General features: G+C 36.7%; 1 protein-coding gene across 1 annotated transcript in view; it reads left to right on the forward strand.

The window, feature by feature from the left end:
* Positions 1-13,980, forward strand: part of dclk2 (doublecortin like kinase 2) — a 39,581-nt gene that overhangs the window by 19,683 nt on the left and 5,918 nt on the right. The window contains exons 3-13 of the mRNA XM_015373664.1: positions 5,024-5,126; positions 7,485-7,583; positions 7,883-7,930; positions 8,140-8,225; positions 9,714-9,804; positions 9,939-10,044; positions 10,319-10,376; positions 12,375-12,494; positions 12,570-12,716; positions 12,802-12,935; positions 13,483-13,560. Of these exons, the coding sequence (XP_015229150.1) occupies positions 5,024-5,126; positions 7,485-7,583; positions 7,883-7,930; positions 8,140-8,225; positions 9,714-9,804; positions 9,939-10,044; positions 10,319-10,376; positions 12,375-12,494; positions 12,570-12,716; positions 12,802-12,935; positions 13,483-13,560 (1,070 nt within the window). The remainder of the gene's footprint in view (positions 1-5,023; positions 5,127-7,484; positions 7,584-7,882; positions 7,931-8,139; positions 8,226-9,713; positions 9,805-9,938; positions 10,045-10,318; positions 10,377-12,374; positions 12,495-12,569; positions 12,717-12,801; positions 12,936-13,482; positions 13,561-13,980) is intronic.

Here is a 13,980-nt window from a genome sequence, read left to right on the forward strand (position 1 = left end):
GGAGTTTTGGTTTTACCATGTACATTTCACACTGCCCAAAAGTTATGTATGGCAGCAATGAAGTACATACTGCACATTCATTTGTTTCCTCATATCATGACATGGTGACGTTTGAGAGTTTTGTTTTTTACCATGTACATTTCACACTGCCCAAAAGTTATGTATGGCAGCAATGAAGTACATACTGCACATTCATTTGTTTCCTCATATCATGACATGGTGACGTTTGAGAGTTTTGTTTTTTACCATGTACATTTTGCATTGCCCCAAAAGTTATATATGGCAGAAATGAATTCAGTTTCTGTTTTGTGAATGTATGAATGAAATCAGTGATTATATGAAATAATAAAACAGTTGATTTATAAAGAACATGACTCTAATCATTCATTAATCTTGGGAACATTTGGGAATGTTTCACAATGGCTCGTTCCTTTATCGCACAATGTTGCCGTATGGCAACAAACCCAAAATAACCCCCCCAAAATTTTTTTTTTTCAAAAAAAAGATAAAAATGCTCTTTTGAGACCATTCTTAGTTAAAAAAAACACTGTAACATTTTTTTCCATGATTGCATCATAATGCGTGCAGTATAGGGTTAATTTTTAATTTTTATCAGAATTCTGGCTGCAGCATTTTGGATCAGCTGAAGGCTTTTAACTACAGTTTGTGGACTTCCTGATAGTAAAGAATCACAATAGTTCAGCTCTGAGGTAACAAATGCATGGACTAGTTTCTCAGCATCACACTTGGACAGGATATTTCTAATTTTTGCAATATCGCGCAGATGAAAGAAGGAAATTCTAGAAACCTCTTTGATATGGGATTTAAATGACAGGTCCTGATCTGATCAAAAATAACACCAAGATGTTTTACTTTATTATCTGAAACCAGTTTAATCCCATTCAAATGCAGTGCCTGACGTTTTATCTGCATACAGAAGCAGAAAGTTAACAGTCATCCAGGTTTTTATGTCTTAAAGACTTGCCTGTAATCTATGTAATGGGTTAGCTTCATCTGGATTTATAGACAGATATAGCTGGGTATCATCAGCATAACAGTGGAAATTAATCCCATGCTGTCTAATAACTCTACCAATTGGGAGCATATATATAGTAAAGAGAATTGGTCCTAGCACTGATCCCTGTGGTACTCCACAGGTAACCCTTGAGCATGAGGAAGATTTGTAATGAACGTGAACGAACTGAAATCAATCAGATAGATAAGATTTAAACCAGTCTATAGCTGTTCCTTTAATTGCTACAAAATATCCAGGTCTTTCTAAAATAATATTATGATCAACTGTATCAAAAGCAGAACTGAGATCTAAGATCTATATCTGAAATATATTTCTTAATACTTCAAATAATGCAAATGATCAGTGGGAATAGAAAAATAGAGATCTGAAATTAATTCCTAGACATCCAGAATGTTTATTCTACATCTGAAGAGTGTCATTTTGTCTGAAATGGCCATTTTGACAAGGAAAACATGTTTTTTTCTAGCCTAGTAAACAACCCCCATCCGCCAGCAGCCATAATCATTTTTGCCTGCGAGTTTGGTCTAGCCTCAATCAATGCCCCAGGCCCTAGATCTGGCGGGCCAATCACAACGCAGAGATGTGTACTGAATTTCTGGATGCAAAGCGGGTGGGGTTTTGAGGGCATGACGACAAAGCTGTGTGACGCTGGAGAAAGCACAACAAGGAAGATGGCAACAACTATTGAACAGCTCTCGTTTGACTCAGCTTTGGAATCAGTTTTGGAAGATTAGACTTGGAGTTTTTGTTGAAACGTGAGCAGGAAGAGGCTCTATGCTCATTTATTTTTAAGAAGGACATATTCGCCGTTTTACCGACAGGCTGTTTGTTTACACTCCTCCACCAGCTTTCTGTTGCACTTACTACGTCACAGTCAGTTGCGCTCAGTGGTTAGAGCGTTGGTCAATAGGCACAGACATGGTTTAAAAAACAATGCGCTTTTCTCACCAACAATCTTCCGATGTCTTATTCATCGGGGCCGGACTAAATGATACATTTAATCTCACATTTAGTCTGGTTTATCAGGCTAGTTTTTTCAGATATCAGAAATACATATTCAGCCAAACTAATACATATAAAAACAGCTTGCCATAGAATGCTGTAACCACGATAACATTACGGGGAAGACTATTTTATTTCTTGAATGGTAGTGGATCAATGTATCTATTTAGGTGCAATTATCTGGAAGCTGAAGATGAAGAATAAAAATGTTGTTCAATGAAGTAGGACCTGTGCATCATCTCATGGGGTTCCTCCTCATTTTGTTTCTGTCTTCCACCATGCAGTATTCTCATTTTTAGAGGTTATCAGTCCCATAGAATGGCTTCAAATTGACATTGAAAGATATAAAAAAATTGTTCTGTATTACTTTTGCTTCTTTCTATTTAGGCTTTATTTGTATACGTGTAGTGCTAAATTACCATTACTGTATTTAGAATATTTGATCTTTGATCTGGGGGTCACAAGTGTAAACGGGTCATGAATATGTACGTTTTAATCTTTTATGTTCAGTGTCTAGACTGAAACTCAGTGTGCTATTTAGTGTTGCGCCGATGCCATTTTTTGGCCCTGATACCTGGCTGTGCAGTATCGGCCGATACCGATACCATAATAAGGTAAAATAATTGCCATCATGGCTTTGTCAAGCTGCTGCCTACCTTTGTGAAGCAGGAAAAAATCTAATACAAAGTGAATCCAGTAGAACTTTTTATTGCCTACCAGGATGGGTGACAATAGTTGAATAAACTTATGGCTCTCAAAATGGTATCGGTGCCCTATTTGTTTGTACTCGCCAATACCGATACCACCATTTTAGAGCAATATCTGGGCCCCGTCCAATACTGGTATCAGTATCGGTGCAACACTAGTGCTATTATGATATTATTTCTGTTGTTTGTTTCTTTTTTGGCTTAATGCAAACAATGACCTAGACATCCTGCCCCAAGAAGGTTGCAAGTACCCGGTTGGAATCCCAAAGCCTGCACTCTGGATTCCTGAACAAAACCCTTAACCCCACACTGCTTCCCGGGTGCTGTACTAAGGCAGCCCACTGCTCCCCAAGGGGATGTGTTAAATACAGAGGTCAATTTCTCCAATGTGAGATAAATAAAGTTCAATTATTATTATCTTTTTTTTTTTTTATCCAGGTTAGGTTTAGCTCTGCCTTCTCCCTGACAAATTTAACAAGCATCTCACTTTTTGCATGTTCTTAAGTAAGAACATGCAAATACTGTAGTAAGCCCATTGAGGGAAAGAATATCTAGGTTTCTTTGAATGGTGATTAGCTTTATAACAGACATAACACACTATGTGCTCCGTTATTACTCTAAACATTTTAAATTTAATCACCAATTGTTTAATTGTTTATTTATAAAAGAGGAGACAAACCCTGGATAACATACTTAAATGCTTTGATTTTGTTAGTACCGTATTGTTGTTTAAGAATTAAAACTACATTTTCCCCATAAAAAAACAAGATGCTAATTATTTTCATTTGTATTTCTACAGCCTTTACATGCATTTTATTCTGTTGCTAAGCTTTCCAGGGCAAAAAACAGAATAGGGTGACTGGAGGACAGAGATGAACGGCGAGAGCAAAATAAGGTCAGGCATCTGAGAGGAAAGGGAGTGCTGCATGATGGAGGACAAACTTCAGTTTACCCCGAAGAAATGTCACCCAGCCAACACAGCCCCCTGCAAAACAGTTTGCTCTCAACTGATTGGTTGAGACAGCATCTGCAGGGGGGAGGGCAGGGTTCTGTTGGCTGTTTTTGTGGATCTGTTAACAAGAGAAACAGGCAATGCACCATATGCATTTGCTTGGATTCCTCTTGATCTCTTGATTTATATATATATATATATATATATATATATATATATATATATATATATATATATATATATATATATATATATATGTCAGATTTAACTGAGATGATGAAAAGCTTTAAGAAAAACCTAATTTTCCCTCTGTTTTAACACTTAATAGTAATCTAACCATGTTGTCAAAGGAATTTAAATTGATGAGTTTGTTATTGACATGTGTTTGACTCACCCTGTGGTCTGTTGGTGTGGTGTTTCAAACACCTGGCAGACAAAGCAGTACAGAGATCAGCTGCCAAGTTCCAGCATAAGCACACATTGAAAGAATGTGATTCATTTAGGCTATGTGGAAGCAAGCGGACCGCTGCAGCTAATTGCAGACATTGGCTGCACAGATAGCTCTCCACTGCTTTGAATGTGGCTTTGTATTTGTTGCTAAATAAAGAGGCTCAACGCTTTGCCCACTCTGTTGAAACAAGGAGAATTCATTCTGGCTCTCTGTGCTTTTCCACCATTTAGCTTTCGTCAACTACCAGTTCATGTTCTGGTACCGCTGGACAATCAAAGCTACATTCCCCTCCTCCACCATTTCAGACCCCAGTCCCCCTTTAAGAATCCATCTGCCCACAGATATGTTCACACACATTAGATAAGCCTGTCAGCATGTGGCAGCACAAATGGAAGGTGAAGAGAGGGATAATGAAAGGATCTGCTGTTTAGTCTTCCTATTTGTCCACCTACATGCGGGACTGAACGTAGTTTAATTGTTAGTTCAAAGCATAAAAACAGTTTGGAGCAACAGAGAAAATGAGGATCACAGTTTAAAACAGTGAGAAGAAAAAATCAGGTAAATTACTTTGCAGCTCAGACTTTAACTCACACCTGTTCTCTTAAACACCTTTAATACATTTTAAAGAGATATCGGACTGTTTCTGGAGATTCATACAGGTAAATCTAAAAGTAAGATATTATTTTTGATTAATAAACCATAGTTGACACTTTCTATAAAGCCTTTCCTTGGGTTGTTTGTTCCAAGCCAAAGAAATTGAAACACCAGATGTATTCAAATTATTCTATATTAACAAATTAAATATAAATGTATATATTCCCCACTGCTGGTTTCCCATTAATTAATTACATTTATCTTCACATTCCTCCCACCAGATTACCTGCCTGCAAGACTTCTTTGGGGAGGACGATGTGTTCATAGCGTGCGGTCCAGAGAAGTACCGCTATGCGCAGGACGACTTTGTGTTGGATCATAGTGGTAAGGCTTCCACAGCCTTAATAACTGGTAGGCCGAACTAAACATATATGTTTGTCTGTGCATGTGTGTTTGTGTTAGCATTAGCTTAATCCAATCCTTGTACTTGTGAGTACTTGAAGCTGTCTTTTCCTTAGGGTAGCATGCACTTTGAGTAATAATGGGCTTTTTTAAGTGCATCAGTTTTTTCAGTGTGAATTAGGTTTTGGACAAGAGAGAACATTTATGCTTCCAAATAATTTTCAGCAGGTGAAAATATCTTGGTGTATTTAATCTAAACATGATTGGCTAATTAGTGGTTCATCCAAGAATTGAAAGGCAGTTTGAAACAGTTGAGCTAAGAAAAATAAAAAAAAATAAACCAAAGAAATCTAATTTAGGTTGAATTCAGTGAATAACCTATTGGGAAAATATGTTCCTGTAATAAAAGATTTGTTTATTTTAAAGGTTTTTGCCATTAGCTGAGGAGATAAAATTATTGGTTAAAGGGGAACACCGTTTTGTTTTTTTTACATTGGCCCCTTGAATTTACGTTATTACATCATGTTCTACTCACTCATATGAGTTTTGTGTCATTTGGAGCTGTTCTGAAGATATTCCGTTAGGTTATATCCAAGTAAGGTGTTCCTTTTTAAGCTTTTAAATGTGCAACTTTATTCCCTGTATTCCTGTTTTCAGTTGCATGTACTGTAAGTACTGTAGATAGCACCTATGTGTTTAACATCAGTGTGTAGAAACTTCACTAAGAGTCTCTGAGAACACAGGCAGGATATGACCTGTTTATACAGCAGATCAACCCTTTAGCCAAGATGAAACTAGCACAGAGGAAGGAAAAGGAATTTAATTATAGCTGCTGTCTGAAGCAGTGACATCCTGTCTAATAATATTATTTGGTCAGGTTAGCTAACAGTCTGAGGCATATTTCAATGTGTAACCGAGAAAACTCCAAAACTTTGCAACTTTTGCCCCACTTACAATCCTGTGTTCGACTTAAGGTATTTGGGTCTTTGAAGTAACAAAAAAAAAAAGAAAAGATGCAGAGTGCTTCCAGAACGACCTAAAGAAAATGTTATCTTTAAAAACTGATACAACTCTATTACTAAAAACATTAATGTGTATAAAAAATGTTTTGTTTATTTACATGCTCATAAAATTAATGAGTTAATTACAATTAATTAATTAATTGTGGTTTAAATGAACTATATAATCATAGAATGATGATATCATATTCATGTAATTAACTTTTATATTGAAGATATTACTGTATGTTTTCATACATGTAATAAATAGAGACCCAACAAATATTTGTTGCAGACCCAGAAAATATATAGTCAAATGGAAAATATATTTAAATGTACAGTACTGTACTAAATGAAATATAGATGTTATGACACACATGATATTACTGACACAACTGCACAGTACATGTAAGGGACCCTGGTTATGTTATGTTCTTGAAATGTAAAGTAGTATGTCATCAACATAATTACGGTAAGAGATGGTATAAATACTATGTAAAAATACTAGCGTTGCGTGTAGGAAAATTTTATTATAAATAAAAAATAATCAAGAATGGAGCTTTGTAGAATCTCTGATTAATCTAATTCATAACTATTGTATCACACAATATATTCTGAGATGAGATTTTTAGGTCTGAAATGTAGTAGAAAAGTGAGGAAGTTTGCATCACAAAAACTGTAAGGATTGTTTTATTGAATATCTAATGATGTGTTATTCTGTATCATTGCTCATCTAAAGCTAAGCTGTGATGGATCTAGAAATTAAAACTGATTTTCAATAAGCTGTAAAGGTATAGTGGAGGATTTTCACGAAAGTCTACTTAAAAAAAAAATAAAAAAATGCTCATGCACAACCCTGTACCCGCTCCTGGGAGGGAATGCATATTAAAAAACGTGTGAGAGCGTGCACAAGCCCATTTCTCCTCGTGCAAGCTTTGTTTAAAAGTTGCTGTTTGCATCGCTCACACAAGCTTACTTTCCGAAAGAAGACTTAGAATTTTTCCACTAAGTCACACTCACTACTGTTGAGTGAAAATGGAAACGAACACATATGACGGCCTTATTCAAACATATTACCAGAATGATTGACAATTAGGAGGACCACTTATTTTGATGATCCATCTGGTAAAAGAACATCCTGCACTATACCTTTAACTCTTGGCCTATTTCACTTTTCTGGACTAAACAATGTTCACCAATGACTGAGAAAGTTGCTTCTATTGTATTTTCGTGCTACAGCCAGAATTCAACTGATTCAGAACAATCAAAAAATAAAAAAAGCTCTCCAGCTTTTTGCAAAATGCCATATTGTATATCTAAATTATAGCTTCTCTTTCCCTAGAATGCGAAGTCCTAAAATCATCCTACAGACGCTCTGCTACTCCCAATCGGACCGCTAAGAGCCCAAGTCTCTCGAGGCGCAGTAAATCCCCAGGTCCTGGTGAGAAAGACTGTTTTCGCACGTCCAACTAAAGCTGCTGATGTTGGTTAGGAAAAAACAATAAATAAAAACCATGCCTCTTGTCTTGCATACTACCTTCGAGAGTCATCACCTCATATTTGAACAGCAAAGTCAGAAATTCTTGATGTGAAAAAAATGCCTGTTTTGACTCAACAATGGTTATTTTATTGAGAAATGGTAATGACCGGCTGTATAACTGCTGTTTCATTGTCTATTTAAAAAGAAATAACCGAATAGGTAAACATATTCCTATGTGTTTTTTTCTCTTGTGACTGTAGCAAGGCGACCCGTTCATTACTCCAGTCTGTCTTCAATCAAATCCTCAGGTAAAACTTCAAACATGCTTTTTCTATTTTTTTTTTTTTCTAAATGTTGATTAAATTTTTTCCTATTGTTGTTTGATCCTTGAAGGTCTCAGTATTTGAATTTTAAAAAGCAAATTATTTAATTGTATATATCATATGGCAGAGCCTTTGAAATAAAAATTCATCCATTAACATTTTGTGTTTTGTTTTTGCATCTGTCCTTTCTACAGTAAATGGTGTCTCAGGTCACAGGTCCACTAAGTCCTCTAGCCCGTCTCCCACCAGCCCATCCCCACGAACCATTCCCTGTTTAAAGGTATCAGTCTCACACACATGGTAGCTCATTAGTTGTTTTCTTTAGCACCCTCTGAAGATGTTTTAGAAGTTTTTTAGAAGTCCGCTTTTTTTTTTTTCACTTAAAAAAAAAAAATTGCAAATAGAGTCAAACTTGCCAAATTGGTTGCTTTTTATCTGGTGTTTTGCAGCCTAGGACTATCTCAAATATGCAAAACCAGTTGGAACAGGGTGTGTTGCTGCTCCGTCATATTGTTTAGTAGAGTTTGATATATTAATAAAATTTTTAACATATCCATTTTTAAATTTGCATATTGCTGCCAACAGCATTCTCAGGGTTATATAACCAGCTGGCAAACCTACTCTGTTGGCACAATAGAGCCTGCTCAGTTCTTCCATTCCTTTGTCAAAGTCAAACATGTTTCATTCCAAGCAAATGTGTTGGCTAATGAGGTTTTATGATGTACTGATGACTTTGAAAATTGCTGATAAGGAAAGAAAATGAATGAGGAAGCGTTAGAGTATTATCAAAAACACCGCAGTGCCCATGCTTTCACTGTTTGAACTTCTGGTGGACAGGAGGAAAAAGCTTTTTCATGTACTTCATCATAAAAGAGCAATCAAGGCACCTCTCTCTTCTATACTATATAAAGACTTACCCTTTAACACAAAAAATCTAATTTATTTATTTATTGCACCCAGCCATCCGTCAGGGGGATAGAGTGCTGGTGCCCTATGGATGAGAGGTGGTTGCACCCTGGATCATCGACCTATTTATAGCAGGGAAGATTTATATTTATTTTAAGGAAATTTTCCCAATTTGGGAAAGAATCAAAATCAAGTTCCTTTCATTTTTATTTGTTGGCTACATGACAAAAGGATGTCTAGCATCTCCTGAAGTTAAGGTTGTCAGGATTTGGTTGTGGTTTGAGGACCCGGAGGCAGAAGTGAGTTTCTTGTAGATTTATTGAAAGGTTAACAGACAACTGAGGCAGGAATCCAAAAATCAATCATGAAAAAAGTAAAACCAATCAGAAACCATGGAGACTTCAGGGGAAAACCATCACAATGAGGAAGACACAGTAGGAAGGAAGTTGGAGGAAGTTAGACGAGGAACCAGCACTGAGGAACTGCACAAGGAGAGTATTTATGGCTAACTGAACAAAGAGAGGACTAACGAGCAGATTGGGAGCAGGTGTGAAGAGAGCAGTCTAAGGAGCTAGGGAAAAAGGAGACCAACACAAGAAGGCAACAGAGGGCTACAAATAAAAACCTGAGAACTGAAATATAACCAGAAAACACAACAAAATAAGAATTAAACCAATAAAACTAGAAAACATGAGGCAAAGTTAAACTGAATACTCAAAAGAAAACATAACAGAACCAAGACTGTGACAAAGACAACAAGTTGTAGAACTCAACATGCAACCACTAAAGTAGTTATATTTAGCTATTATTTCAAATACTGCTTAGCCTGAGACCTAGTCTTTTTGTCTGGTGAATCCTACAGATCCCTCCCTCACCTCAGCCCTCCTCACCTAATGTGAATGGGAATGATTCACTTAATCATCAGGAGCAAACAGTCCATCAGAGTCCAAAAGGTAACTTTTATTTCTTCACCTTAAGAAGTTATTTGGAATACTGCTGTTTTTTTTGTTGTTGTGTTGTTTTGTTTTTTTTGGCAGACCTAGATGTGTATTAAAGCTCAGCTGTAATATTTGCCTCCATTCTGTAGTTAATGGAAAGCAGTACCCAGCAGCCTCTGGCATCTTGGAAAAATACATTGTTGGCAAAGTGATCGGAGATGGTAACTTTGCTGTGGTTAAAGAGTGTGTGGAGAGGTAAGACATTAGCTCTGGAAATGTGTAATGCAAAATTATCAATGTAAATTAACACTTGCATTACACCTAGAACCAAAAGAGTAGCAGTAATTTTAATATTTTTTTTTCATGTTGGTCTTTGGGACCTGTATTCTGTCATTACTTACGTATCTGATCTATGCAGAGTCTGTATTTGCACTGCAGACTGTAATGATGCATTCTTTTCATTTATATGTTTTATAGCTGCTTTATTGCCATTCTTATTGTCCCCACTAATTGCTCTGTTACTGTGCAGGTCTACGGGGAAGGAGTTTGCTCTCAAAATCATTGACAAAGCCAAATGCAGTGGAAAGGTTTCACTTTCAACTTATCTTTCCTCTAATCTTCATTTCATTTACCTTTGACATCTCAGAATAATAGACACATGTAGAAGAATGGAAATATTATTTGCATTTTACGCTGGACTAGTAACCCAGACACAGGACAGTAAGAGGGTCTTTGATCCAAACAGTTTGAACATTTTAGGCTCATTTTCTATTAATCATCCCCAGGCTCACAATACAGTTATGTGTTTTACTGTTTGGCATTAACACACTTAATCACACACTCCTGACATGACATTAAATCTATTAAGTTATTCAGTTTGTTTAGTATAATAATGGAAATATTTGATCTATTGTTATAGTGTGCTTAGAAAGAGTACTGTATACCGTCCTAATATGTTTTTTTTTTTTTTATGAATATTTTATATTTCAAACCATTTTAATCAAATACATGAATAAATATAAAAAACAGGCTTCAAAGGATCTTTTTAAAGCAAAAAACACTAACCAACCAGACCTGTAAGAAAAGTATTACTGCATCTTTTGTTAATATCCTGACAGACGTGTAATAAGAGACATTAATGTTGCAAAATGTCTATATCATGCAATGTTTTTATCTATTCCATAACACTATTCCTTCATCCAAGCCATCCATAAATGGCATTGAACTTGATTTATGTATATCCTAATCCTTAAAGGTCCAATATTAGGCTAGATTTTAAATAATAAATTTTAATAATGACCCCTCAGACCATGTTTTTGTCTTTTGTGTTGTAAAATTCCTCTCAGATTACGCAGACAGCCCTTACCAAAAATGTCCTTATGAAGCCCTCCTCTTGACAAGCTTTTTGCCTGTACACGCCCCCCTCCTCCTAAGGCTGCGGCCCCACAACCCGCAACCATGGCAACCAGTCAGAGTTTGTAAAGATAGCGCAGCAGCGTGGAGTAATACATTAGATAAAGGCCTGAGCATGACTGATGGGTTGCTACAGGCCGCTCTGGACACCCAATTTCCCCTTATGATGTCATAAGGGGAAGGCTTTTCAAACAGAGCGATTTGAGCACTTATTAGCTAAGAAGTGAAGAAAGGCAGTGAGAGAGGGGAAAGGGTTTTTTCATTACACACATCTGATATGGTTATAATTTGCATTTGCATAATATGGGACACTTAATGAAGCCTCTCCCTGTGCTGGAAAAGTAGTGACATTACCTTTTCTACCTTCCCTTCTCCGGGAAGCATGTACGTTGACTGCTGCACCCCTGCCCAGTAAACAACAAGTTCATTTTTTCCAGTCAGTGAGGAATGGCGTTACTGTGATCCTTCTAACTGCTCAATTGTTAGCTAATATCTAATTGTTGAAAATTTGTTATTTGTCTCAACCCTAATTCAGCCCTGAAGAGGAGCCTGGTCATCAGAAGTCACAATAGTAACATCTGAATTATATAGGGAGAGGTCGCAGTGAATAAAATTATCTTTTTTTCTTAATTGAAAAAATAGTACAGTAAAACAACTACAGTTTCCTAATAAAGGAACTATTTCACCATATATATGCGTAGAGTTGACAGAGGAAGGCTTAAAAAAAAGATGATGTCAATTAGCCACTCCCTACCCTGGTCACTGTCAGAGTTTCAACAACCAAACCAATAGTGGCCGTTAAAGACACATGAATGATATTTGCATAAAAAACCCTATGAGACCTTTGGTGAAATATTCTCCGGATTTATTAGAAAAATGTGTTACTTTTTGGACAGATATGTCTTTTTAATCAGCAAAGATACTAACGTTGTATTTCACTATTTCATTTGTGATATTAAGCTCAAGAGAATTTGGGTTTTCCAGCAAGACAGTTGCATAGTCAAAGTCCAGGCAAAAAGAGGTTGATGTACATTTCGAACTGTTTGTACAATTTCACAATCGATAACAAAATAACAAATGCCTTTCAGATCTCTGTACTTCCATTCCTGGATGACTGAGAATCGTCACCAGCATATCTCTGCACTCATTAACATGGATGATGTTTGTTCCAGGAACACCTCATAGAGAATGAAGTTGCTGTGTTGCGTAGGGTGAAACACCCAAACATCATCATGCTGATCGAGGAGGTGGACACGCCCTCTGAGCTGTGTCTCGTCATGGAGCTTGTAAAGGTCCATCAAATATTTGTGTCAACATCTGGTTCCTATGCATTTGGATCGCTAATATCTGTCCTAAATTTCCCACAGGGAGGGGATCTCTTTGATGCCATTACATCCTCAGCCAAGTACACAGAGAAAGATGCCAGCACCATGGTCTCCAACCTGGCTGCAGCTCTGGTGTACCTCCACAGCATGAGCATCGTCCACAGAGACATCAAACCTGAGAACCTGCTGGTACTTAGATTAACATAATCATCTAAAAAACAAAAAGTATTTTTCACTTTTTGGGGCGGGGTTCAAACTGCCTGTTTCCTTTTAGGTGTTTGAGCATCAGGATGGCTCAAAGTCCCTGAAACTTGGAGACTTTGGTTTGGCCACAGTAGTGGAGGGACCACTGTACACTGTGTGTGGAACACCAACATATGTGGCCCCAGAGATCATTGCTGAGTCAGGGTAAGATGGATGTTAGGTCACATGTTGTTGCATGATGTCATAACAAGCATGAAAGTAGAAAGGATCTTTGTCTCCATTAAATGGGTTGAATATTTTGGTGTTTTCAGAGGAGTTTACCCCTATTGCTTTACTTTGGTATACTTGAATGTTTAAAATATAATCAATAGTGTTGTTTTCCACTTGGCCTGGGCAATTGATTGCATTTTTAGTATTATTACAATTTAACAGAAAGTACAATGCAGAGGCTCTCAATTTTGTTCCTAATGTATTAATAAGAGTAAGACACAACCTTTCCTACTCCAGCACGTTACTTGGCAGTAAAGTGCTTAAATTGGGTTTTTCTCGTCACACAGAAAAGTGGAGAGAAGTGCAGCTAGCACGCAGATCTATGCATGCAAGTAGAAGTAAACACATTTAAAAATGATTTAAATATAAAAATATAAAGTTTATCTGTTGGAAAATAACCACAATTATGATTTTTGGCAAAAGCATTTTGCCCTACATGTTACTAAAACCTTTGTTGGCTGCATGTTATCTTTTCTTCCAGTTATGGTCTGAAAGTGGATATTTGGGCTGCAGGTGTGATCACCTACATCTTACTTTGTGGCTTTCCCCCATTTAGAAGGTCAGTTCCAGTCGTATTATGTTGATTTGTTTTATCTGCGTAGTCTCATGATAACATGGAGCTGCTCTGTGTTGAGGACTGTTGTGTTATCAGAATTTTGCAGAACTAAGTGGCTTAGGAAGGAAAGGCTTTCTGGCTTTCTATCAAGGGTATTTGCTCAGATCAAGCTGGAAGTGTTCTTTTCTTTAATTTTCTAAGAGAGCGTGTCGATTTTAAATTTGTTTAACATTAGATTGATTTTACTTACTGTTTTGGGAAGTTTTGAAATTTTGTTATCTAACATTTTTTATTGCCCAAAAGGTTCTTCGTAAGTCTTCAAACTTTATTTCAAATTGAAAAAATTGAATTTACTTCAATGTAAAATATATTGTGTACAGTCTAGGGTGATGAGGCCTTCCTTTGAAATCGAGTTGTGCCATC

Source organism: Cyprinodon variegatus, unplaced genomic scaffold, assembly GCF_000732505.1.
Source record: "Cyprinodon variegatus isolate N-32 unplaced genomic scaffold, C_variegatus-1.0 Scaffold90, whole genome shotgun sequence".
Lineage (NCBI taxonomy): Eukaryota > Metazoa > Chordata > Actinopteri > Cyprinodontiformes > Cyprinodontidae > Cyprinodon > Cyprinodon variegatus.